The 26,852-nt window shown below is 44.7% G+C and overlaps 1 protein-coding gene across 1 annotated transcript in view; it reads right to left on the bottom strand.

Annotated features, from left to right (window-relative positions):
• Window positions 1–26,852, bottom strand: part of DEF8 (differentially expressed in FDCP 8 homolog) — a 185,271-nt gene that overhangs the window by 23,874 nt on the left and 134,545 nt on the right. Inside the window, exon 12 of the mRNA XM_086945782.1 lies at window positions 3,630–3,739. Within this exon, the coding sequence (XP_086801908.1) occupies window positions 3,630–3,739 (110 nt within the window). The remainder of the gene's footprint in view (window positions 1–3,629; window positions 3,740–26,852) is intronic.

Genomic DNA, 26,852 nt, shown 5'->3' on the forward strand with positions numbered 1-26,852 from the left:
TTGTAGTTTTTGACGTCTTGGCAGCTTTTGGCAAGAATTCGGGACTCTCCATTAACTGGGGGAAGTCCCTGTTGTTTGTGTTGAAGGGAGACCCACTGGTCCCCCCTCGTAACTGTCCCATACAAATCAATAAGGATGGGTTAAAATATCTAGGAATCCACATTTCTCTGGACCCCGCACCAAGATATGCCCAGAACCTTCTTCCCCCCTTGCAGAGGCTCAGGGGCAATATTGCGAACTGGAAGAGACTTCCTCTCTCCCTTTTGGGTCGGGCGGCCCTCTTCAAGATGATGGCTCTGCCTTGTTTCCTATATGCCCTTCAGAACACATTGGATGTCGTGCCGGCCAGCTATTTTCGAGAGGTTGAGGGGCTGCAGCGTAGTCTACTTTGGGAGGGCAGACCCCGTATTGCCTTAAATAGGCTTACTCTTCCCTGGTATGACGGAGGCATTGCCCTCCCGGATATCAGACGGTATTATTGGGCCTCCCAGCTGGCAGCGATTAATCACTGTACGTACGTTCCAGGGACAGACCCGGCCTATGCCATGGATAACTGGTTTCCCCCGGGGGAGTGGGGGTGGGGGGGGAAGACGAGTTATAGCTGAGCGCTGTACTCAAGGCCGACGAGACTGGACTTGACGGGACCAACCAAGCATGCCGTCCGGATCTGGCATGATGCCACCAGTTCCTTAGGGTGGAGAGATAAGCTAACTTTGGCCACCCCGCTCTTGGACTCAGAGAAGCTGGGCAAGCTTTGCCGTACAAAAGATTCGACAAATGGGACCTAATAAGGATCTCTACCATAGGAGATGTCTGGGCTAAAGGGAAGATCAAATCGATCACAGAAATGCAGGAGGAATATAAATTGACGAACTCTGAATACTTTTGTTATGCGCAAGTCCGCCATTCGCTCCTGGCTGCTCTATCCAGAGATGTTGAACCCAAAGTGGCTTCCCCGCTTCAAGATAGGATCCTCGACTGCCATATCCCCGAAAAAACGATTTCACTAATATATAAGAAGCTAATTAATCATAGAGCTGATCCCCTTGTAGTGCTGAGGACTAAGTGGGTACAAGATGGGATAGAATTGGATGATGAGGACTGGCAGATGGCAGTGTCCTCCCCTAAAGAGGTTGCTATTCCGGCTCGGTTGAGGCTGGTACAATTAAAGGTGCTGCATAGGGTCTATGTAACGGGACCCCGGCTGGTGTATATGGGGCTGTCGGATTCTAGTCTTTGTAGGCGTCAGAGTGGTCTGACTGGTACCTTTCTCCACATCATTTGGGAATGTACACACATAGTTGAAAACTGGCGTAAAATCCATGACATTATGCGTAGGGTGTTGGGGATTTCGTTGTTGCGGGAGGCGAGGAGGTGTCTCCTGAATATATGGGAGCCAACCAACCTAAACTCGGCACAGACGCAGTGGGCTACGTTGGGCTACATGATAGCTGAAAGGAACATTGCCCAGCTGTGGGGCTCCGCGCAGCCTCCCACCATGGAAGTATGGGAAAATAACTTAGACTGGTGTATGTTTAGGATAAAGACGGTCTATCTAGCGAGGGTCACCCTCGGAAATGGTCAAAGGTGTGAGGTCCCTGGAATCGCCACAGAGGAGATATTTGTGTGCCACCCAGAAATGTTGAATTCAATGTGCCCTCTTGCCCATGATGTCCCTAATTACATGTTTATGTGCCTTTCCCTTTTTCCTCCTGATGTATTATCGTAATTAAGACATTACTCTTGTACTGTGATGGGCTGACTTTGTTTAATAAAAAAGAATTATAAAAAAAAAAAAGTTCAGGGTAACACACTCTTCTTTTCCAAACTGGAATTATCAAGATGATCGGAGCCCAATGTGTCCTGATCTTTTTAAGAACTTGAGGCAGGAAAGGTAGCAGTGAAATGACAAACAGGATAATTGCATCCCACTACAGATGCTGTCCTCTATGTGGACACTAGTGCCCTGCAATCTTGACGGAGCACATTCTGTGCAGGTGTGGAAAAAAACGGTGTGGAAAATATCCAATCAATACAATCAGGATACATCCTACTATCACAGCCCTGAGCCATCCCACTATCACAGCCCTGAGCCACCTCCAGAAGAAGTGGCTATTCTGCCTGACATTGAGCAGTTCTGGCAAATGGCTGACCACTAGGGAGATCCCCTGCCAGTTCAGCCGTGTCAAAAGACATAGTGAATCCTGGCACAAGATCCAAGAACTCACCACTCCCTGCTTGTTGAAAATACACATAGCAGTATTTTTGTCTGTTAGTATATAAACTGGTCTTATCTTCATGGATGGGTTAAAGGTTTTCAGGGGCACAAAGCTGCAGAGTTTTCTCTCCAATGGGAACCACAGACCCCCGATTTCCACTTCTCCCAGATGACCACCTCAACCCAGAGCCAATGCATCTGTTACTGCTGTAAGCTCTGGTTGAAGTAGAGAAAATGGCCTTCCGCATGGCAGATTGATGTCCACATGCCACCAGTGAAAGTTCCTGGCTGACTCTTTCATAATACAGATCCTGTCTGACAGGCAGTTCTGGTTTTGTGCCCTCTAGAAGCGGAGGTTTCTCTGTAAAGTCTAATGAGTCAAACAGCCGAAGAAGGATACATGTAGCAAGAAATTCAAGAAGTTTCAGAATCATTCACACTGGAACCCATAATTGAATCCAAAATGTTGTGATCATTTCCTGATTGTCCCAAACTCGCTGCAGAGGTGGTAAATCCCCGTACACCACTGTGTCTATGATAGCTCCTATGAATGTAATTCTCAGTGCCGGTATCGGATGGAGCAGACTGTAATGTGAAACGACCCACAACATTTGGAATTTTTCCAAACAGTCTGGGGCCACCAAAGGCACGTCTATGGCTTGCCAATATGTCACCGGAGAAGCCTGTCACACACATGAAGGTATGACGTCCGATAAGGACACTGTTGACCATGACACAGCCAACACATTACCTTGTGTCAAGGCTGGCCTTCAACACATATTTTGCAGTGTACTGTTTGGCTTGAATTGCTTATGCAAGGAAATTTCTGAATGCATCAGACATGGGCTTCAAGATCTCACATGCTATATTTAAAAGGGTGTTTCTGTATAGGCTCAGGAGACAGACCAAATTCAGGGACTTAAGGGCCAAGCTGGCATAAGAGGCATGCTTTTGTCAAAAGCGTCAGTGCTGTTTGACTCCTTGACTAGCGGCATAGAAGGGAACGCAGTAGAGGTGACTTTATTTGTGAAACTTGGACCACCAAGCTCTCAGGTATTCGGGTGAGTTAGAAAGGCTGCGACTCGTAGGGCTGGCCTATGCCACCTAGCTACCAGGTGACTAACTAGGTGAGCTAAGCACAACTTTGTCCATGAAGTCATCAGGGTGTCGGCCTCATTAAATGGTACTAACGGCCCAGATGTATCATACCCGAGCTGCAATATTGCAGTTAAAAGAAGGAATCACCAGAACCTAAATGAAAGCAATGAGCAATTATGGCCTTTTGCCTGATCACACACCTATCTGACTGTCTCAGCAAAGATCATAAATCAAAACTCATTCAAGCTATAGATTACTAAAAACACAAAAGCTTACACACTTAACAGACTCCACAGTAGTTGCCTCTACTTACCTGTGAAAAACAGCCAAACATTCCTGGCAAACGCACGTATGGCTATCGAATGGAAAGAGGACATCACCTTCTTTACAGAGTTCACACACAAAGCCTTTGGCCTGGCATCGCTGTAAGGGCAAACAAAAACAGCAAACAAGGTGAATCATGAGAAAGATTATGGTAATAGTGATATGGTCTAGAGGACCATATTCACTGTAAAGCAAACAAGTAAAGCAAATGTGGAACCAAAAAAAAACCTCTAAACGCAACCTCACTTAGCTGAGATTACATTTTGTACATACTTGATCAAGCTGAAAAGTGCTCATGGGGGCGAGTCAATTTCATGCAATTTAAAGGTAAACCATTTTTTAAATTGAAGAAGCCATAAAAGGGATGTGTGGAATACTTGCAAAAGTTTCAGCTACTGGCAATAGCTTGGGCCACATCGCAGTCCAACATTTTTTGCCCATGATGCCACTGCAGACAGAAACCAGTTAGTTATATGCACATTTGGGCCAGATGTACGACCATTTCATTTAGTGCATCGAAATTTGCGACACATTGCGAGTCGCAAATTGCGAGGTGCTAAATGAAATGTACAACAGTGTGTTTACACTGTTTTGCGATTCCCAATGGGGTTGCAAATTGCGAGGTTCATTAATATTAATGTGCCTCACGCAATTTGCGAGCCCATTGCGAATGCCAGCCCTCCCAGGGATGGTGGCCTGCCGGGCTCTAGCAGACCACCATGTCTGGGACTGCTTTTTAATAAGCCAGCTTTTTTTTTTTTTAAATGCAGCCCTTTTCCTTAAAGGAAAACGGGATGCATTTAAAAAAAAAAGAAAGGTTTTCATAAATTTTTTTAAGGGCAGGCAGTGGTCCCAGGGACCACTACCTGCCTTAAAAAATTATTTTGCATGCATTTGCAAATGTGAATGCATTACCACCTACTTGAAGTAGGTGGTAATTGCGAGTGTTTTACAACCTCAATTGCGGTTGCAAAACATTAGTACATGGTTTTGAGACTCGCTATTTGGAAGGGAACGCCCCTTCCAAATAGCAAGTTGCAAAACCTATTTAGCGAGTCGCCAAAAAATTGCGACTCGCTAAATAGGCTATGTACATGCCCCAAAAGGTTTTTGCATGTGCAAACGGGTTTGCAAACCCGTTTGTGCATGCAAAAACGGGTCGTACATCTGGCCCAGAGTCTAGGTCCCCTCCTAAAAACAACAGCCCAGGCAAATAGCAAGGTCAGGTCCTCTTCGAACAGGAACACAAGCAAACCCCAAACCAGTTTTGGACTAGTTAAGCCTCATCAATGAGGTGTAGACTAAGGTATTAACTGAAACCTTTGGCACAACAGGTGCGCTTAGGGTTTCATATGGAGGAAAACAAAGGTGAGAGTTGCACAGTGGGTAAAAAACAATGTGCCTGAATGCCAGTGGCTGAAATTAAGTTAAGCATTGCATATACCATCTTAGTTGTTAGTTCCTACTGGTATGATTGTCCACTGCAGCCCTCCATTCTACAAAGAAAGGATAATATATTGACAAAATCACCGCTTACCAAAGTATCAGTCCTATAATGAATTTAGGTAGCAAACGCCCTATAATTAATAGGCAAAAACAAAAACTAGCCACAGCCCAGTCAATATATGAAACACAACCAACAGAGACAGATGATAAACATTAAAATTGTAAAAAAAAAAGGCAGCAAATAAATTACACAAAGCTTGAAGTATAAGGGAAAAGGAAAATGTTACTTACACAGCAACCATCTATTTGTAGCTTTTAGTGCTGGATATTCACATGCTTTGCATAATCTTGACATTTAGGGCTCGATTCTGACGCCGTTAAGAAGGCCTCCAGACGGTTTCCGGAATGTGCAAATCCAATTCGGAGCCTATGTTTCCGACCGAATCATCCCCCGTTCCGAACCAAATACGATGTGAAGATCTCATCCGTGTCGACCGAATCGTTTCCGAATCCGACTCGTTCAGAGCTGAATTATACTGCACAATGGAGCCAGATTCCGAACGGGGGAGTAAGATGCATGATTCGTACAGTTGTATCTACTCAGTCTCAGCTAGACGAAATGGCTGTCGGAATCCAACTTCGGGGTGGGGCCGTAGCAGGCCCCCCTTCAACTGGAACCCTCCGAATCGGTTGCGGGAGATGAGCATGGACCCCCCCGATCCAAGCATGTACAATGTGGCGGGCAACATGGGATGCCTGCAACAGGGTGTACGCTTTTCCCCACCTACCACATTTTAGCTATGAGAGCCTTTGTACGCGGCGGTATACAGGCTCCCAGAGATCAATGGGAGTCCGAGCGAACTGAGTCAGTCAGCATATGGCTGCATTGTATTAGTTCAGTCCTACTCGCACAGCACGATTCGCTAAGAAAGCCCTCCAGATCAGAGTCGTATGTAGGGCTTTCCTAGCGAGATCAGAATCGAGCCCTTAGTGTTGGGAGTGGATGTTTGTTAGTTGTTTTCCTTCAAATAAGTCTTTGACTATTCAGATATCTTGTTACTCCTCCCACAGCCCACAATGTACCAGGACAAAGACTCCACGTGTTTTCCCCTAGCAGGTGAGTATTATAAGAGTAGTGTAGTGAAGGTAGATCGAATATATGCACTGTACACTGTGAGTACCAACAGTTAATGTGAAAAAGTCTGAATTATCAATTGCCTTCGGGGAGGCGGGAGGATATCTCTGAACCTATAGCATTATAAGCTACACATAGAAGGTTAAGGGTTAAGTTAAATTTCCCATTTGTAGCATGTGTTTATTTTTATTTATTTATTTTATTTAATGACATTTGTAGAGCGCGTACAATTACCCGTAGGCGTCTCGGCGCTAGTATGCAAAGCTGTATCTCCCTGATCAGATAATTCGGAGGCTAGTTTTACTGGTTGAATAACCACGTTTTCAATTTTTTTCTAAACTGAAGGAGTGTGGAACTTGTTTTTATGTGGTTTGGTAGGGAGTTCCAGATTTTAGGGGCCGCAATAGAAAAGCGGCGGTCACCCCAAAAGACTGTTCTGCTTCGTTGAACCACTAGTTGGTTGAGCGAGGTAGAGCGAAGTATTCTGGGCGGATTATAAGCAATTAGTTGCTCTTTAAGAAAGCGCGGTCCTTGATCCTGCAGAGTTTTATAGACTATGCACAGTGATTTGAATTTTACCCTATTTTGGATGGTTAACCAATGGTAACCTTTCAGAGTGTCCGAGATGAGTGCAAATTTGGGTTTTTTGGACAGCACGCGTGCCGCTGCGTTCTGCACAGTCTGTAGTTTTTTAGTGACTCTGCTTTGTGCATTAAGCAAAAGACTGTTGCAGTAATCTAACGATGTCAGGCCCAGGGAGGTGACTAACGTCTTGGCTGCTGAATCTGGTAGATAAGGTATGATCTTTTTTATCATTTTAAGATTAAAATGGGCGTTAGCTGCCACCTTATTTGCATGGGCCATGAAGCTGAGCTGGTCATCGAATGTCACTCCTAGGTTTCTGACCCTAACGGTGGGGGTAGGAGGGATACCAAGAGCCGATGGCCACCAGGCTGCAGACCAGGCTGGCAGAAGGTTGCCAAAGATAACCACCTCCGTTTTATCGGAGTTGAGCTTCAGGCAATTTCTTGCCATCCACTCACCGATAGCAATCATCCCCCTTTGGAATCTTTCTGCCACCTCCTGTCCATCGCCCTTTATGGCCAGTACCAGCTGAGTGTCGTCAGCGTATGAGGTTAGGCTCATCCCGTGTGCTTTGATGACACTAGCAAGGTCCGACACATATATATTAAATAGTGTCGGACTTAGGGATGAGCCTTGAGGGACCCCACACGGTAACGACAAATCAGCTGATTGAAAAAGGCCCAAGGTGACCGCCTGGGTTCTGTTGGCTAGGAAAGAAGCAAGTAGATCCCTAGCAGTAAGCTGAATACCCATCCTTTCGACACGGTCGACCAAGATCCTGTGGTCGACCGTATCGAAGGCTGCTGAGAGATCAAGAAGGACAAGCAGAGCTGTTCCTTCCTGATCACGGATGACTCTTATGTCATCAGCTGCTTTGATGAGAGCGGTTTCCGTACCATGGTGTTTACGGAAACCGAACTGAGTATCATCCAGCAAGTTGTGACTTTCTATGAATTCCGAAAGTTGCTGGTTCATAGCCTTTTCGGTGACTTTTGCTAAAAAAGGGAGGCTCGCGATGGGGCGATAGTTTTTTAGTTCACCTTTATCTAGACCAGGCTTTTTTAGCAGGGGTTTAATCAGCGTATTTTTTAATGAGTCAGGGTAAGTTCCAGATGTCAGTATTGTGTTACAGACATGAGTGATGATGGGGATGACTGTGTCTGGTACGGTTGCGATCACATAGGTTGGGCAGGGATCCAGAGCTGACCCGGCTTTAATCGATTTTACTATGCCTTTAATTTGATTTGATTTTTAGCTGCTACTATCATAGCTTTATAAGAAGCAAGAGCTTGTTTATATTTTTCCTTATTTTCGCTGTCATAAGTTCTTCGCCAGTGCCGTTCTCTATTCCTAGTTAATTGTTTTTGAATTTTCAGTTCTTTTGTATACCACTGAGCTTTAGGCAAATTTCTGTTTCTTGAGAGAGATTTGGTAGGTGCCAGCTGAGTTGTGGCCTCACCCAGCCATTTCTGGAATTGGTTGGTAGCAGTATTGGGGTCAGTGGATAGATCCGGGATGGTATTGTTTAAAAGCAACGTTAGGTCATTAGAGTTAATGTCCTTCCATGCTTTGAAGGTGCCACTGTTCGTGTGAGCAACCTTTTTCCTCAGCAAGTCTTTAATAGTGAGGCTGCTAAGAATGACTGAGTGGTCAGTCCATGTCATGGGGAGAACTGAAGTTATACACAGACCTTCCACATTTGAAAAGATTCCATCTAGCGTGTGACCTGCCTGATGGGTGGGGGTCGTAACCAGTTGTCTGAGGCCCATTATTTCTAGGTCTGATGTAAGGGAAATAGTGTCCCTATCACTGCTTTGCTCCAGATAGAAGTGAAAATCGCCCATAATTGTGGTGGACTCTTCTGTAACTATAGACTCAGTGATGTTACTAAGGTTAGCAAGGAACGCAGATCTGGTCCCAGGGGGTCTATAAAGGAGTACTCCCTTGAAGTTGTAAGTCGAGGACAACTTTATATTAAAATGCATAGCTTCGCATGAAGTAATGGGTATAGGCGAGGAGCGGACTTCAAATTGGTCTCGTGCTATAATGGCTAGCCCACCACCTTTCCCTTTAGGCCTGTCCTGCCGATAGGCACTAAAGCCTGGGGGAACTGCCGTAACATAGTCAGGGGCAGATGCCTCATCGGACCATGTCTCTGTAATGTAGAGAACATCTAAGTTGAGGTCGCTGATGAGATCGGCTATTTCCTGGCAGTGCTTGCTCAGGGAGCGCGCGTTAATGAGTGCCATTGTTGTAGATATATGCTTTGCATAAATTATAGAGCAGTACTTCCTATAAGCAGTAACTAGCGAGCAGAGAGTGATGTCTGAAACATGGTTCTTCAGACCTTAGGCCGAAAAAAGCCTGTTGACAACCTTGACTAGCCAAACAGTATTGCTTTCTTAACATGTGATTTTGACCATGTAGCAGCTTGGCAGATGTCTGCTAATGGAACGTGCCATTGTTACTGAATGTAATGTACTCTCTGCTTTAGCACAACACATTTGAATTCACTTGGCAGACAGCTGAGGTGTAATGTCAGACCTAAAAATGTAAACTATGTTTCTGTTTCAGGTTTGCAGAAATCATCATAGGGAGTTGAGTCCAGGATGCTGCCTACCTAGCCCCAATAATACTGGAACTTAATTGAGCCATGGGATTGAACCATGGAAAGATAGAGGTGGTGAGTGAGCCACAGAACACACCAGAGATTAAAGAGGCCACCTTAACCTGGAGAAGCAGGAGCAGTGCCAGAGACAACGTCACTATTCATGACTGATTGTTTAGTGTGCCTCTATTGGCAACTAAGTCATCTTACATTACGCATATTAGAGTTCCAATAAACGACATGGAGCAAATACAACCTGGAATATTAAACACACCTAAGACAGGAACTGGTTTTGGACTTTTGATCTTATCTCACTAATTTAATCCCGGACAGCATGTCTAAAATGATGACATGTTTCCAACAAAACATGAGGTTAATGAGATTAAAATAATAATGAATCAAGGGGAAAACACTGAAACACTGGATTTCGGAATAGTAATGTCAAGGGAGTCAAACTTACTCAAAACCAATCACTCAAAGCTCAGCGAGGAAAAACAATGAAATAATAAACAATCTCTGATTGCTTTGCAGCATTGAACTCTCTATCAAGACAAAGACAGGGGGCTGATTGTGACACTATCATTACAAATTCTTATTTCAACAACAAAATGACAGTAGTTGTACAAATAAATAACAATGCTACACTTCAATGTATGATTAAACATGACATCAACTGATTTCGACTTGGAACCGATTTATGCAAACGACTCAACACCAACTGATTTATACAGCAATAGTCTCAGATTTAAATGACACAAACACAATCCTAGGCTATTACATGAACTAGATACACTATTGTCAGCGCAAGCAATATTGAAAACCCAATTACACACTTAACAGGACATACAGAATGATTATAAACAACTAGGTAAAGATGACAATACCAAGGGTGATGTCACTCCTCCATCCTATCTGGTCTTAAGAGCAATGATTGTAACACAAATATCAGATACACTAAAACAGTCAACACAACAGCAAGTCAAGAAATATTACTAAAGAATATTTCTCTAGAAATAAAAGCTATTCAGGGCGAATAATCAAAATAAAGAATCAGATAAACATACAGAAAACGAACTTCAAATTATTTTGCTTATTGATATCACTGACCAGACTGAGCTACTACTTTGTAAAATAGCAACACAGATTTAAAAAAAACAAAGTCATTAGAGATCAAGCTTTAAAATATGTTGGTAACAGGACATTGATCACTAATGAGGAGTTTATAAAACTGTGAATATTCATGCAAAACAAGCAGGCAACACCTAAAAACCAGAAAGGAATGGTCTAATAATGTACACAAACATATCAAATGGAAGACAAAGAAAACATAATACCAAATACACTGACTTGCACTCTAACCACTAATGGAGAAACAGTGGAAGAACTAAATGTACTCAATTTGGACACTAATGAAACTAATGTAGGATTAATCCCCCAAGTAAACTGCAAAAGCTACAGCCCCTGGAGAACTAGATGGCATTTTTCAATGGTATAGCAACAAACACAGACTAAAAAGCTTAAACAAAAGGTTGGGTAAAAAAAAATAGTCCTGCTAAAAGACCGGCTGATCCAGAAGTAAAATTATTTCCAATCTTAAGAGGAAAAGGGTGCGAACAACTCAAAAATAGAACACTTGCACAACGAGACTGCAAAAAACAAAGTAACCCGCGTTGTAAACCAACAAACCAGTTAGTGCATTAACAGATGATTTGAGAAAGTCACCGGATAGCAATGATCATATTATAGTTTTCTTAATAGTAACAAATCTTCACAAGCCTTATTAGTCATAATACAAAGTAACAATGAAAGGGACAGATAAAAATGAAGAAGCACCTATTGTAAGGCAACACATAAGGATAACAATAGGAAACTGGTGATGGACGACAGAAATGTATTCAGTAGTAATAAACTATTATCAAGAATAGCAAATGCTGTTGGAAAAGGATAAGGAAGATAGATGCACAGTAAAATAATGAACACAGGAAGCATAAATGAGCCAGTTAAAATAAGGAAGGATGGACGCCTTTGAAAATTCAACTTTTCACTTATTACAGAAACGATCCACATCAACAAAAACACAATCACAAGGGTGTAAGTCACCATCAAGCTAATAAAAACATGGAACATATGACAGTTGATTTCTGCCCTATTCACCAATTATAAGGGGAAAATGGCCTACTAAACAAACAGGTACACTCATATCAAATAAAGTGGAAAAGTTAAAACTATTACTGACAAACTGCCTAAACCAAAGAGATCTGTACTATGCCCAAGAACTGAAGAGTTATAATCAGAAGATCTGAGGTGTGAAGATGGTATGTATCCAAAGATATGATGCTCCGATTAAGACCACAGAGGAAATACGTACGTCATTGGATAGCGGAGGTTCAGCAGCCTTGGTGCTGCTGGACCTATCCGCAGCATTTGACACAGTGGATCATTCTCTTTTAGTTCGCAGTCTAAAGGAGATTGGCATTGGAGACAAAGCCCTTTCCCTGCTGACATCTTTCCTATCTGCGAGAACTCAAACAGTGCACTTGGGGAATTTTAGGTCGGCACCTTTTTCTCTCCCTTGTGGGGTCCCACAGGGCTTCTCATTAAGCCCTCCGCTTTTTTTTTTAAACCTTTATTGTGCAGATAGTAGCATACAAATACGGGCCTGCAACCAATTAGGCGGGCCACGAAGCAATCTGGAAAGCACGTAAATCAGTAAAGAGGCTTCACGGCAGTCACCCAGTAAATTGCGGACCAGTAGTTCAATCGTAGAGGAGCTGAGTGTGACCACCGGACGCAGGATCAAAGAAGGGTAATTTTATAATAAGAAATTATAACAGGATCAGTTACAGTTTAATCGTCCGAGTGTCCACAGCGGGCCACGTATCAAGCAGCGAGACATTAAGGCATCAATAAAAACGGCCATCAGCAATAGTCTACAGCAATCAGAATAGAGAGGCCATTTTTCCAACCAGTACCCACCGTAGTCCGCCACGTACACACAGACCACCAAATTAACGTACTTATATCTTACTGAGTAACCAGAACGGCAAAAGGAGTTACAGTCATTCTCCATACTGACCCAGAAGATAAGAAAGAGGGGAACAATAAAAAGGGAAGAAAAGAAGGAACGTCGTGCTGCTGTACGCGCCCCCACAGCGATAAGGGCGAGCAAAGTGACTGGGGACAACGTTATTGGGGGGGTGGGGCATTCAAGTCAGGATATCTGTGCAATCAATATCGTATGAAGGAAGAGAACCACACCCCCCCCCCGCCCCCCACAAGCAATCACACCGTGGGAAACAGGCACAGCCACGGCGTCCCAAGAAAGGGACACAAAAGAGCCATAGAAACTGAAACGGTCAAAAAAAGACCCATACCCACCCACCCCACCCTGCACCCCTGCAGAAGGCTACGGCCTACTCCCCCAGTAGCGTGCCTGTCGCTCTAAATAGGAACCCGAAATATAGGAGAAGTTAGAGAGAAGGAAAGGAAACAAAAGAGACAAAAAAGGAAAAGGAACCAGAGGGAGAGAAGAGCCATCAATCGAATCATTCGGCCCCTACCCCCCGCCATCACCCACATTAATGCAACATCAAAACGAAATCGACATAGTCTCGGGTATCATAAACCTTCGAAGGAATCGTCCATAGTATCATCTCCATCCGCCCACTATCAGTCCTCCGGGTCCAGAACCGGCTCACCCCTGTCCTTTCTTAGCCATCGCTACCACGCGTGGTAGAATAGTGGGCAGCAAACAAATCAAAGTGGCGAGGCCGTATGGTAGAAACAGGACAGACCATGGGAGCAAACCAGAGGACTCCAGCAACCAGCGGCCAAGCAAGAACTTTGTGCGGCAGTCTAGACGTTTCAGCGACGACAACGGGAACAACAAACAGTGTGGGTAAAGTCTCACTGCCCAGGAAAGCAGAGTCGTCCCCGCAGGATAATACCGGGGTCTCGCCGGGGCAGTTTGAATCGGCAGTCCACGTTGTTCCCCGAGCAGTCGAGCCGGAACGGGCCCTGACGTGGTGCCCATGCCAGCGCCCGCCACGATCAGGGCGACTCCGGGATCCCGGGCCGCTGGTGTATAGTCTTGTCGATGCACAGTGACAGCACTCCTCACGGCAACAGAGGGGGACGAAACAGCACACACTCGGAGCCGAGCCGCGTCCAAGAGGGGCGGCCCGGCAGCAATGGCGGCCGTCCTTCTATCCAGCACAAAGGTGTCGAGGGCCAAGGTCGTGCGTAAAGTCTTTAAGGCATCAAGAACATCGCCAAGCGTGGGCTCCCGCTCACACGACCAGACCCCCGTGCACTTCAGTGGCACAAATTCGCTGCCTCGGAGCAGTCCGTGACTCAGGGCGCCGGCCGCCATCTTGCAGATCCAGCCGCGTCCCCGTGCGCCTCAACTCCTGGAGCGGGCTCTCGAGCAAGGCCACCACGGGAGCACCCTCGAGCCCCAGGAATGGCAATCTGGGTGCAGAAAGGAGAGCCACCAAAAGGGGGACCGCCAGCGCCACCGCCACGTGGGCGCCGCACGCCGATTCCGGGCGCAGGGCTTCAAGATGGACGGACAAGGCAACAAAGGGGGGAGCCTCCTACACGGTCTTCCCCCGTCCACGGCGTGCTGCACCTCACCACGGGGCCCTCCGGCCGCTGGACCGGGCCCGATCCGTTGCCATCGGCATAACCGCACCACGGCCCTTCCCAGGCGACCTCTCCTCTCCACCGGGGGCCGCCGTCGACACCATCTCGCTGGCTGACCTCCACAGGCAAGTCCCCGGTCTCTACGCCGCGGAGGCCCCGGACCAAGCAGGGGTGTAACTTCGGATCAGCCGCTCGCAGGAGCCCCCGGGACAGATGGTGAGTACAAGCTTTCCTTCGTCTTTCCGAGTCTTCCCGAGTATGTCGTCTCGGGGCAGGATACTGATCAGGATATATGAGTTGGGCAGGAAGGCTGTCGGAGCCGAGCTACAGTGCGGCCATCACGGTCGCGAGCTTGGCTCCTCCTCCTAGCCCTCCGCTTCTTAATATTTACGTAGCAGAGTTAGCACCTCTGATTAGAAGCTTCAATCTAATCCCTACGTCATATGCTGATGATACTCAGCTTGTGATTTCTACAGTGGATAAGGACACTAATCACTCACTTAACCTCTATAATTGTATGTCGTCTCTTAGCCACTGGATGAGCACCCATTGCTTGAAGATAAACTCGAGTAAGACGGAGGTGATAATGTTTGGAAATCTTTCCCCCTCCTGATCACCCGTCTGGTGGCCGGATAATCCTGGACCTCCCCCTAACACCTGTGGACAAAGCAAAATATCTTGGGGTCATTATAGATGGAAAGTTGAATTTTAAGACCCAAGTCTCTAAAGTAGTGTCTTCTTCATTTTATATGATAGAGACGATTAGGAAGGTTTTGCCATTTATTCCTAAATCCTGTAGAAAATCAGCAGGGACTGCCTTAGTTTTGCCAAAACTTGATTATTGTAATAGTTCGTACATCAAGGCCCAGGCTGCCCTTCTTAGGAAGTTGCAGGCAGTACAAAATGCAGCGGCAAGACTGATCCTGGATATTCCAAAATTTCAATCAGTAAGAGCAGAAATGAGAAAACTCCACTGGCTGCCAGTTTGCCAGCAGATAAAATTCAAAACTCTCTGCATTGCACATAAGGCACTACATAGAGAAGGACCAAGGTTCTTAGAAAACTTGTTTAGATGGTACTCCCCAAACAGAGCGCTGTGGCCAGAAAATGCCTACCTTATGCAGCCGGCCAGGATCCATAAGATGAACTGGGGTGGAAGGAGTTTAGCGTTTAATGCCATCAAAGAATGGAACTTCCTCCCGCTATATCTTAGAAAAATTACCCATCATCTGGAATTCAGGAAACAGCTTAAAACCTGGTTATTCCAGTAGTAGTATAGTTGTGCACAGCACTATTTGGTGCGATAGCGCCAAGACGCCTGGGGGTATTCATGCGCTGTATACATTTTATTAACATTAACATTAACAAAGAGACCTGTATAGCACTTGATATTTCATTAAAACCCAAACAAAATTTTCCATCTCTATCAGAGTGTGAATCAAAGATCTTTATAAAACCCTCAAAAGCGTTATCAAGCTCTTGTGTAGTCAATTGAAGAACACTGCTAATTAACATCTTCAATTTCCTAGGATCCTCCTTGGACTCAAATGAAAAGCCCCACGGAGAGGTTGCTAACACAACAAAAAGAACAGGTAAAATAAAGTGTAATGACTGGAGGAAATTATAATAGATAAAAAAATTCACCCGTACATACGAAGAGAACTAGAAATCAACCAACTGAAAAGTGATTTGAAAAAGAATATCCTGGATACAACCGTAAGAAAATAACAAGGACTATGGAGTGAACTGCAGGAAGCTATAAACTAAAGATATGCACAAATTCTGGCCCCAAATAGAAATTGGCATCTCAAGATACAGGAAACAAGCTGACTATCATAAAACATATAAAGAACAAGAAGCTTTAGCTGCCCAATAATATAGACTGGAAGAGTTCCCTCGTATAAGCTTGCATATAACGCAAACTCTGAACAATATAGTTTCAGGGAGCAAGCGACAGTGCATTTAATAAAAGGAAATAAAACTTCTCAATCTACCCCATCCTAATGGCATTCCCATCACAGACATAAAAATTGATTTAGCCATCTGGAGTAACCCATTAACAGGGTTGTTCTATACCATGCTTGCTACTGGCTAGATCTTTCTTAGAGAGGATCTATTCTACAGTCAATAGATAAATGGGGACCAAGATCGGATCCCATGAGCTGCAGTCTGACTGCCCAGCTAGATGCCAATGGAAAAATCTTCACTACATGTCTCTTAAACATGATAACAAAATGGGCTTCAGATAACAAAGACAGGTTTTAGCTCATGCTTCTTAACAGTTGATAACATCTTGGCGATCATTCTAATTGCTAACCAAGCACTGAAAATCAAGATGAAGAAATTGTACATCTGTTACATAGATCTGTCAACCATTTTTGAAAGAGTAGGCAGGAAAAAGCTTTGGACCAAATTGACTATTTGGGTGATCAACCCAGCATTGCCCCATCAAATAGCCAAATTGCAACCCCATACCTATGGACAAATAAAACTGGGTAATGGAAAATGCACAGCTCCACAGAATAAAACAGGCAATAGTCTAAAGCAGGATTGCATCCTGGCTCCTCCTCTTTTTTTATTTTTATTGTCCTTGACTGAACTCCAAGAAATACAGCGATGGTAATGCTCGGGCACCAGCTACACATCTTGCATGTCCTTATGGCGTGAAGATTTTATCTGTAAAACAAAATGATCTACGACGACAACTAAACAGACTCCACGAGTATTGCCATTTGAAAAAAGTAAACATCAATTACGCTAAAACTAGAAGTAATACACTTTGGATGTACCAGTTCAAAATAAAACGGGCCCTTAGATGGTAGGCAAATAGTGTAGGTGATGAATTACACCCATCTTTAAGTTGATTTAGACTAGAGTCTAAAGTGGAAAGCCCACATTTCACAGATATAAATGAAAAACATCAAATATAGTAGGAGCAGTTAACAGTTTTTCTAAGACAATATGGATGTAGAGCAATTGGTTGAACAATTACTGCTACCATAGCTAAGTTGGTACCACTAGTTCAATTTGGAGCGTTGGCCTGAAAAGAACAGGAAGTTCACAATCTTGACACATTGTTTATGAAAAGCATTCATGACATTTTTAACTTAAGAGATTTAACACCCCATTTTAGATTAAGCCTTCAATTAGCTTTCCCGTCTTTTGTTGAGCCGTCAACAGCCAACTCGCCGCCTTCATCAACAAGAACAACATCCTCGACCCCTCCCAATCAGGTTTCAGGAAGACCACAGCACCAAAACCACACTCCTCGTAGCAACAAACGACATTCACGTCCTCGTTGACAGAGGGCAGACTGCGGCCCTCATCCTCCTTGACCTCTCCGCAACCTTCAACACTGTCTCCCACCGCACCCTAGCACGCAGACTACACGACACAGGTATCCAGGTGAAGGCCCTCGAATGGATCCTCTCCGTCAGAACGCAAAGAGTCAGACTCCCTCCATTCCTCTCAGAACCGACTCCAACCACATGCAGAGTCCCACAAGGGTCTTCCATCAGTCCAACCCTGTTCAACATCTACATGGTCCCACTCGCAGTCATTGTCACAGCATAAAGACTCAACATCACATCATACGCAGACAACACCCAACTCATCCTTTCCCTATCCAACGAACTCAACATCACCAACCACAACTTTCAAGACGGAATGGAAGCTGTCACCAGATGGATGAAAAGCAGCACCCTTCAACTCAACACGGACAAAACAGATACTCATCATGGGCTCACACCCCAACACCTGGGACGACACCTGATGGCCCACCTCCCTCGGGGACCCCCACGAGCCACGCACGCAACCTCTGGATCATCAAGGACTCCGACCTCAAAATGGAACGCCAGGTCAACACCATCACCTCCTGCTGCTACCACAAGACCATCAAGTGGATCTCCCCAAACATAGGAAAACGGTCACTCAAGCCCTCATCAATTGCAGACTGGACTACGGCAACACACTCTACGCCGGTATCAACAAGAACCTCACAGCAAACTCCAGAGCATCCAGAATGCCGCTGTGAGACTAGTCCTCAACCTACCACGCCACTGCCACATCAGCCAACACCTACCAGCCCTTCATTGGCTCCCCGTTGAGAAGAGAATCACTTTCAAGCTTCTCACCCACTCACACAAGGCCCCCCACAAAGCCGGACCCGCCAACCTGAACCAACGCCTCTTGTTCGATGCTTCCCTGCGCTCTCTCCACTCAGCCCAGCTCTCGCTCGCAACTCTCCACTCGGCCCAGCTCTCGCTCGCAACTTTACTTCGGATCAAGAAAAGCAGACAGGAGGCCGCTCCTTCTCCCTCCTTGTGGCCAATGCATGGAGCTCACTCCCTCTCCACCTCCGACAGACTGCTTCACTTCCCAAGTTCTTACAGGACCTCAAGACCTGGCTCATTAATGGAACTCAGTGAACCTGCAGGAGCTGCGGAACCAGCACCCCCACACCCCCCTCTCCCCCAGCGCCTTGAGACCCGTTCCAGGTGAGTAGCTTGTGCTATACAAACCCCCTGATTGGTTGATTGATAGTAATTAACAATACCAACTGTATTAGCTACATTTGTCTTTGTAGCATATTAGACAAGATGACGTTAAAAACCTTGATCATAAAGAAATTGTACAACGGAATTGGACAACTGAAATCTATAGATGCTCAACAAGCAACCACCTTGTTAATGACCTACGAATTACCAACAAACAGCAACCTTTTTTAAAAAAAGCATAAGTCTGACCGATTTGGAAAAATAGTGCAAATATTGAAACACTAAATGTTTTAATATATGTGTCACATGAAATGTAAAATGCATTTGGACTCTACCATGAATGCACAGACACATTTTTTTTCCTTAATATTCAGACTTTTATACAATTCTCTCTTTCAATTTGAAGATATTGGAACAATATTGATTGGAGGAAAATATTACGTAGGCTATGCCACTCTTACAAATAAACAATTGATCACATTTTAGGTTTGTGTCCTAAATTACAAGACTTAAGGACTGATTTACATCTTGGGGGACGGGTTACTCCGTCACAACTGTGACTGATATCCTGTCCACCGAAATATAAATCCTATTACATCCTATGGGATTTATATTTCGTTGGATGGGATATCCGGCACAGTTGGGACGGAGTAACCCGTCTGCAAAGATCTAAATGATGCTCCTAATACCCACGACCCTTATATTGTGAGGGTGGCATCAGAACAGTGAAACAGGCAACCAACCTAGGTTTTAAAGAATGGTCGTCCAAATGTATTTTATGGAGAAAGAAATTTAGTTTTGCGAAATAATTTTTTTGCCATATTAGAAAATTATTTAAAAAAATTAAATGTTAATATTCATTCATGTACAATGTAAAGAGGTATACCACAGGAATGATACCATTTTAACTTTGAGAATCGATTTGAAAATCAATGTTCTTACTGCAAAAGATTTTTAAGTAAACTAAAGCAAGGGCCAATGGAATTATGCGATTGTGTGGCTGCTGAGTTTTTCCGCACAATTAGGAATCTACCACATAAACCATTATTTGCTGCATAATCTGCTGATTTTAACTAAAGAAAAGTTTCTAGCTCGAAAAGTTACGAAAAATGCAGTGACACGTGTTGCCACGCAGTGAAAAGCGCTTTGCAAAGTTTAACTGGTCACTTTTCTGTTGGTATTGCTATGTTTGGGTGCTAAACTAGTACTAATGAGTTCAACCAATGCCCAGACAATGTTAACACGTGTAAAACAAAATGATGAAGTAATACTTTGAGAAAATGTGCCGCATTACACTGCATAATTTGCCTTTTCTTGCCGCATAATTATGACAGCCCTGCTGTATAATTCCAGTGGCCCTGACTGAAGCATTCAAAAAGTACTCTACTCAACTCAAAAATATACTTGATATGCCATCTGGCTTTGCTCCTCTTAGGAATGGTATTTCCAGAGGAGGCTTCACAAAAGCAACCTAATAGCGGTTTAGATCTTTGGAAAGATTTTGTCCAATCAATGTAATACATTATTGCCTTTTTGACGTCACATGTGTGATGCTGTCTCTACCACTGACTTGCTGAGGGAAGAAAATTGTATCTACTATCTGATCCAGCTACAAAGATAAATCCAGCTCTGGGAGAAATGTTGGAATTGTTTGCAAAAACAATCAATGCTTTGTACTTGGATGAAATGTGCCTCCACTACAAATACCTGCAACTCATTCACATGTCTTTGCAAGGTAATGGCCGCATGGAAGGCTACCTTCTAAGACAAGAATTGTAGGTCACAAGAGAATAGTGGCTCAAATGGAGGCCCACACATAAGTCTTGTTAATACTACATTGAGGTTCCAGGTTGGAGCCAAGTAAGTTCCTGAAAGAATAAATATTTTGGGGGCCTCCAAGAAGGCATTAACCAGAGAAGCCAAAGAAACTCTAATGCAAAATTTTCTGGGCTGGTGCTGAGATGTGAGTTGAATGGGCCTGGCCCCTTTTCTGGATATATTATATGGCGGTTATGTTGTTGTCTGTATGAGAACAGTTTAATCCGAAATTAAAGTAGCAAAAAGCTTTGAGTGCTAATTGAATTAATGTAATTTTGAGGTAGTAAATATGGCAACCAGGTACGCTGAATCATAATGTATTTGACGTGTGCCTCAAGCCCACAAAAGAGGAGCATGTGGTTGAGAGTCAAGAAATAGACTGCCCAGTAAGTTCTCCCTATTCCTCATTTTAGGGTCTGCTTAAAACTTTCCTCTACCTACAACAGATCTTGCTTGTGAGCAGTGCCTCGCTAAACACTTCTGTAATGGGCGCATGTGCAAATTTACATGAGGCACTATTGCTTTGCATGAAGCCATAATCCTTCATTACCATCTAGACTGTGATGATGTGAGATGTATGGAAAAAAGAGGCAAAAGCCTCGAAAATGCCATTGCACTTTTGTTGTCTTGGCAGGTTTTCTCTAACATGGGTTGGAATTGGAGGGGTTGGAGATGCAACTTTTCGCTTTGATGGTGAACCATACTGTGCACAACAGAGACACTGTTCGTTGGTTGCTGTTGGCTGCTGCTCTTTATCTGCCATTCGTCCAATTTGTGAGACATGTATACCAGCACCACGGCTACACACTTGGTGAATACTGTTGGGACTGTTTTGACCCTGAACTTGTAGCGTTGTCCACTTACAACAAAGAGCAGCCAAATGTGATGCTCTACATGGATTCGGATATGGAAGTAGGCTTCATTTAGGTCAAGGGCTGTATTGTGGTCTTCTGTGCAGAGTAAAATAAGGTTGTGAAGTGGTAAGGCACACTTGTGAGTAAATAGTGTAGATCAACATAATTTTCGGTTCTCCTATTTAGGTGCAAGTGGGTATCTCCCTCTGAACTGAGGGAGTGGAACTAGATACTGGATGCAAAAGCTTCAAAAGCCTGAGGTCCAGGATCGGCAACAGAGTACCCTCTTTTTTGGGAATGAAATATTACAGGAAGGGTAACCTTTTGACCCCACGGAGGGGGGAGTACCTGCTCAATGGCGCTATTGGTAAAGAGCGCCTGTACTTTTTCCTTCAATAGTCTTAGGCGTACCTGACGTACTGCGTGGCAACAAGGTGGTATTTCTTGTGCTGTGGAACTCCACATGGTACTTTCTGCCATACCACAAGGACCTACTTATCCAAGGTTATTCCCTCCCATTGCAGAAGGAATAACCTTTGTCTCTCTCAAACAGGTAATATGTAGTATGTGGGAGAGACATTAATTGGAGAGAGAGGTGCCTCAATCCTTGCCTCTGCTGTTTCCATGACAGCCACATCTGATAGAGCTTTGGATACCTGCCTTCCTGAAAAGACTGGTGTTATTGGAAGCTGATTCTGGAGTAGGATTGCAACGTTTGTATCCTCGCTTGCTTAATGCTTGTTAATGGCAGACTTGGGTGTATGTATCTGCAGAGCGTCCATGGCCTTACCCGGGTCTGTGTTCTTCTTGATCTTTTCAAGCATATTGCCCACCTGAGGGCCAAATACTTGCTTCTCGTTGAATGGAATGTTAATGAAATGCTGTTGTGCCCCTGGCTTGAACCTAAACACTGGAAGTCATGTGTATCAACAAAGTTTGATGGAGCAGATTTCTTCCCTGGAGACATTACCAGCAGAATTCAGGATACATTTGGACCACTATATGTTCACATTAGACATTACATTCCTCTCTGCCACAAACCGTTGCCCCCTTTTGTTATACTATTCTGGTATGTGCTTGACTCACTCCTACACCTCCTCTCAATGATAACTGAGGTAGCAAAAGAGCACCTTCAGCTACTCACTTCCCTGTCGCTTGCTCGCTTTCCTGCAGCCTCACCTTCTTGCACTGCTTCTCTGGAGGAGGGTCATCGCAGGTTGCCTCAGTGCAAGCTTTTTTCCTGGCTGTGTGCACAACCATGGAGTCTGGTGGGACATGTCCCTGATGTACAGTGGGTCATCTGAGGTACATTTCTAGATTTTGTGATCCTCGGGTGGAGTACTTAAAACTTTCAGATATGCACTTGATCATACTTTTTTAAAGCATTGGGTAGGTAGGTACTGAACAGATCTCTCATTCTTGTGAAAAGTGTGGAGAAATAGTTCCTCTGAGTGTGTGTTTTTTTTTGTCCAGTGTGTGCTGCAATGAGAGCCCTACCTCCTTGGCCTCTGTTGCATGGGAGAACAGGATCTTGGGGCTTTGCTCCCCTAGCACCAGCAGGATTACTGATGAGCTTCATTCCTCGTACTCAGCACCAAAAAGATCCACTAATTCGGATAGGTCTCGATCCTGCACTTTATGAGACAAACAGCACTTGCTGCAATACCAGACAGTCTTTTTGCTTTTAAACGCCATCCAGCCTGATTATGTTGTCTACCCATGCTCAGGGAACAAGCAGAGTTTACATACCCAATCTTGATTGACCTGGGTATTTTATATTATAGTTTGGACACAATTGGAATGATTTTTTCTCCATAATACACTTGTCTACAGTCATTTTTTAGGTCTCGCCTAGACGAAGCAAAAGCGAAGCTTTTGCGTCTAGGGCGAGACAGCTTATGTTGTTACTTTTGGGGAAATGTGGACAGCAGAGTTCCACGTGCTTTTTCTGGCCGAGATTTAACCTCGGGAGGTCGCACGTCGCCGTGCCTCATATTCCCATTCGCAAACAAAGCCACCCTCACGCATGCACACATACACAGCCATACACAGGCACACACACACTGCATACACACACGCACCCCCCCTTAAACAGACACACGCGCACACAAACAGACGCACGCACGCACAGACACACTCAAACAGACACACGCGCGTACACCCCCACCCTCAACCCCACTCTCACCGGGCTCCTCTCCCCTTACGCATGGGAAGGCACTGTGGAGCTCTGTGCCAGCACATATTGAGGAAGGCAGCGTGGTATAGACTCCCACAGCGGCATTGTAGGGGAATTCAAAGTTGCCTCCCCGTAAACACCGCCGCAGCCCGGGAACTTCGGGAGCCTCAGAAATCCCGAGCGCAGCTCCTCTGACGTCAGACGAGGAGCCGCACTGGGATTGGTGCCGGTGGGGCCGTTGCCTGGAAACGGAAGACTCGTCGACGCCGGGCGGGAGGGGCTGCTTCGCTCCTCACCCGGGCAGCGCCTGCAAGGATCTAACACCCCGGAGACCCACGGAGCCTCACACAAGTGCCTACAATCCCTGCCGCAGGTAACCATTCTGGGTTCCGGGTTGCTGCGAGTAAGCGGGTTGTGGGCCGGGCCGGAGGGTTATTTTTCTAGAAATGATCGTTGAAACTCAAATTTGTCTTCAACCACCGACTATTACTTAATTTAACGGCTGTGTTTGACACTTGAACTACTCTGAATGGACCATTAAAATCAGTTTTGAACCTTTTGCTTTTCGTGTTTTTTTTCACACTGCCCAAGAACCTATTGGGACAAACATGCTGCTTACTTTGTAAGCAGTATCAAGGTTTATCATGCTGACGCATTATTTTCTCTTGTGCTCGCTTCACTGTCTTAGTTGCTCCTCAAGCACAAAATGGATCACGCACGCACACAGAGACACACATACACGAGTGCACACATATACACACACACACACACACCCCACACCAACCAACACCTCCCCAGCCCCCCCCGCCCCGCCGGCGCCGCCGCCACACGAGCGCACACACACAGACAATTCCCCCCCCTGCCCACACACACGCGCCCAACCCAATCTTGCTGCATTTCACACCACACCCTGCTGCAGTTCCACCCACAGCTGCGCCGTCTTACCGGTAGACAACGTGTATTTTCACCGGCATGGCTACAGGACAGTATCACCGACATGAGATCGTACGTACAAAGCTGTACTTCCAGCACCAACGATACAATTGGTTACGTTAACAACTTTGCGCATGCTCCGTCCAAAAATGTAAAAAAAAACCAGTCATGCCTGTCCGCCCATACAAGTGCAGACAAATCCTTTTACAATAAGCGGAGGGGTAGGAAGGGATACCCTACCCCTCAGCTTGTGTATCTGCACGGTGCTCGCGCTTCCATTTTCCAACTAGTGTGTAAATAAACTTTATTTTGTTTTATCAGCACAGCTTCATTGACGTGTTTCATGTTTCATTTTATATATTACTTCCGAGGAGGTAGCGTGTGTGCTTTTAGAATGGTCACGCCCGCTTTCATGTTTCACCATGGGAGAGACAACGCCGAGACTCAAACTCAGTTCGAAAGTTAGCAGCTCAAATTGGTACTCCACACTCCCTGCCGAGACAATTGGCATTTTTAAATAGTTGTTTTTAATGACAATGAGCGTTTCCCTGGCTCAGAACCTTTAACTTTAACAGACAATCTCCGTTACTCTCTCGGGCTCACCTGGTACTGCCGCTGGCTCCCTCTCTTCGGGCTGCGGATGCCTCCTCCTCCCCCCTGCTTATTTAACATTGCAGCCAATTTCAAATAGAAGATTGTGAACTCAGTCCTTTCATTCTAAGTCACGAAAATCCAGTAATTTACAGTTAGGGGTGTGTAGAATGTCGCGCAGTGCATGAGTACTGTATTACTGACTGATGTGGATTCGAACTTGCCGTCTTTGTCTTCTGACTATTTCTTTCACATTGTGCGGGTGCAACGTGTGCAAACCTTTAGGTTTAATTTTACATGTTATGATTTATTAAGTCCAGGGATAACATTATTTTTTTTAAATTCAGAGTTTCTCATTTTCAAACCGGCCCCCAGTGGATCTGGCATTTCGAAAACTAATTGTTGTAATGCAACATATAATTCCAAATAAGTGGCGTGGAAGGCGACATGACTCCTCATCATGAACGGTCTAAAATCTAGTCTGTTAACCGCCAATGTGCGTCAGAACTGAGACTGTGCAAAGCAAGCTTACTTAGCCTTGTTTTATTAGGTCTGCTTCGGTGGGGGGGATAACGCACTGGGGTAACACCGGCAAAGAACCGCAATATGCTTTTCTCCGCCGTGGGCTCGGTCTCTCATCTCCCTGACCCTCCTGTCATCCTATGCTCTGTCCCCTCATACTCTTCCTCTGTCCGTGGCGGGCTTGATCTCCTCTCCCTGTTTCCTCCCTTCATCACATACTCTATCTTCTCTTACAAACAATGCTTATATACCAATTGCAAATAAAAAAAAAATTTATGCAAAGCATTGTCATTTACAATGCCAGTAACTCAAACTTTAATGCTGCGAGACCTATTGCATTGTAAATGCTTGTTATTCCATGTGATTCCTTGGAAGGACACTGGTTTAGAGCCAGAGTGGCGCAGTCACTGATGTGGTAGATAGGTCTTTCATCAGTGGGCCAGGATCCTCGACATCTGGCAACGAAAGAAACAGAGAATTTGTTGATGGTCCCAGAGCATGAGCTGAACTATGTGAATTAAATGGTGGAAAAAACACAATCTGAGGTGGATTCTTTGTCCTGGTACAGTGTGGGTTATGGGAAGAGTCATGAGATCTTTCGAGATTGAAGACTTCTTTGAAGATAAAACCTGCAAATTTCTGCTCACAACACTAGAAGGCGGTAGTATGCAAAGCATGTGTAACTACAGCAACACATGCCACAAACAAACAATTGCCATACAGAAAAGTATATAGCACATGAAGTAGGCAACCGAGAATAGTGTACTATCAAGTGGTCCATACTGGAATAGCATGTAGGGCATCCAGTAAACTGGCATACACGAAAGTGTAATAGAATACAGTAGTGAACAGTACAATAGCACAGAGTATAAGTGGTGTCCATTGCAAAGGTGTGCAGTCCTGTTGGGTCGAGTAGAGTGACGTAAAGTGGAGTAGCGTAGAATGTAGTGGCTAATATTGTAGTGCTGTAAAGTGGAGTAGCATTCCTGTAAATTCCGTACAGTGCAGTGGCCTAAACTAAACAGACAGTGAAATGTGGCAAAAACAAGAAATGTAGCGTTAAAGTGTGTGCAAAGATGGATTTTTTTCCCGCCAAAATATATACTATAACATGTAAAGGTGGGGAGGGTGTCCCAAAAGGTGGTTATAATCAATGCATATTGCTTACATTTATTTCAAGGTGTGTATTGCGAAATTCGTCATTCGGATTTGCAAAAAACTTGGTTGGATTAGATATTATGGTGCACAGATATTTTGGGTAGTGCAAGTAAATAGTGTAACTGTTTTATAACTCATCAATTATTTAAAGGTTGTGAGATCAGTTTACGTGGTATGTTTGCGAAATATTGGTGTATTTCACTGTATTACCACGGTACATAGTCATGCCAAATCATTAACTGACTG

Source organism: Lissotriton vulgaris, chromosome 12, assembly GCF_964263255.1.
Source record: "Lissotriton vulgaris chromosome 12, aLisVul1.2, whole genome shotgun sequence".
NCBI lineage: Eukaryota > Metazoa > Chordata > Amphibia > Caudata > Salamandridae > Lissotriton > Lissotriton vulgaris.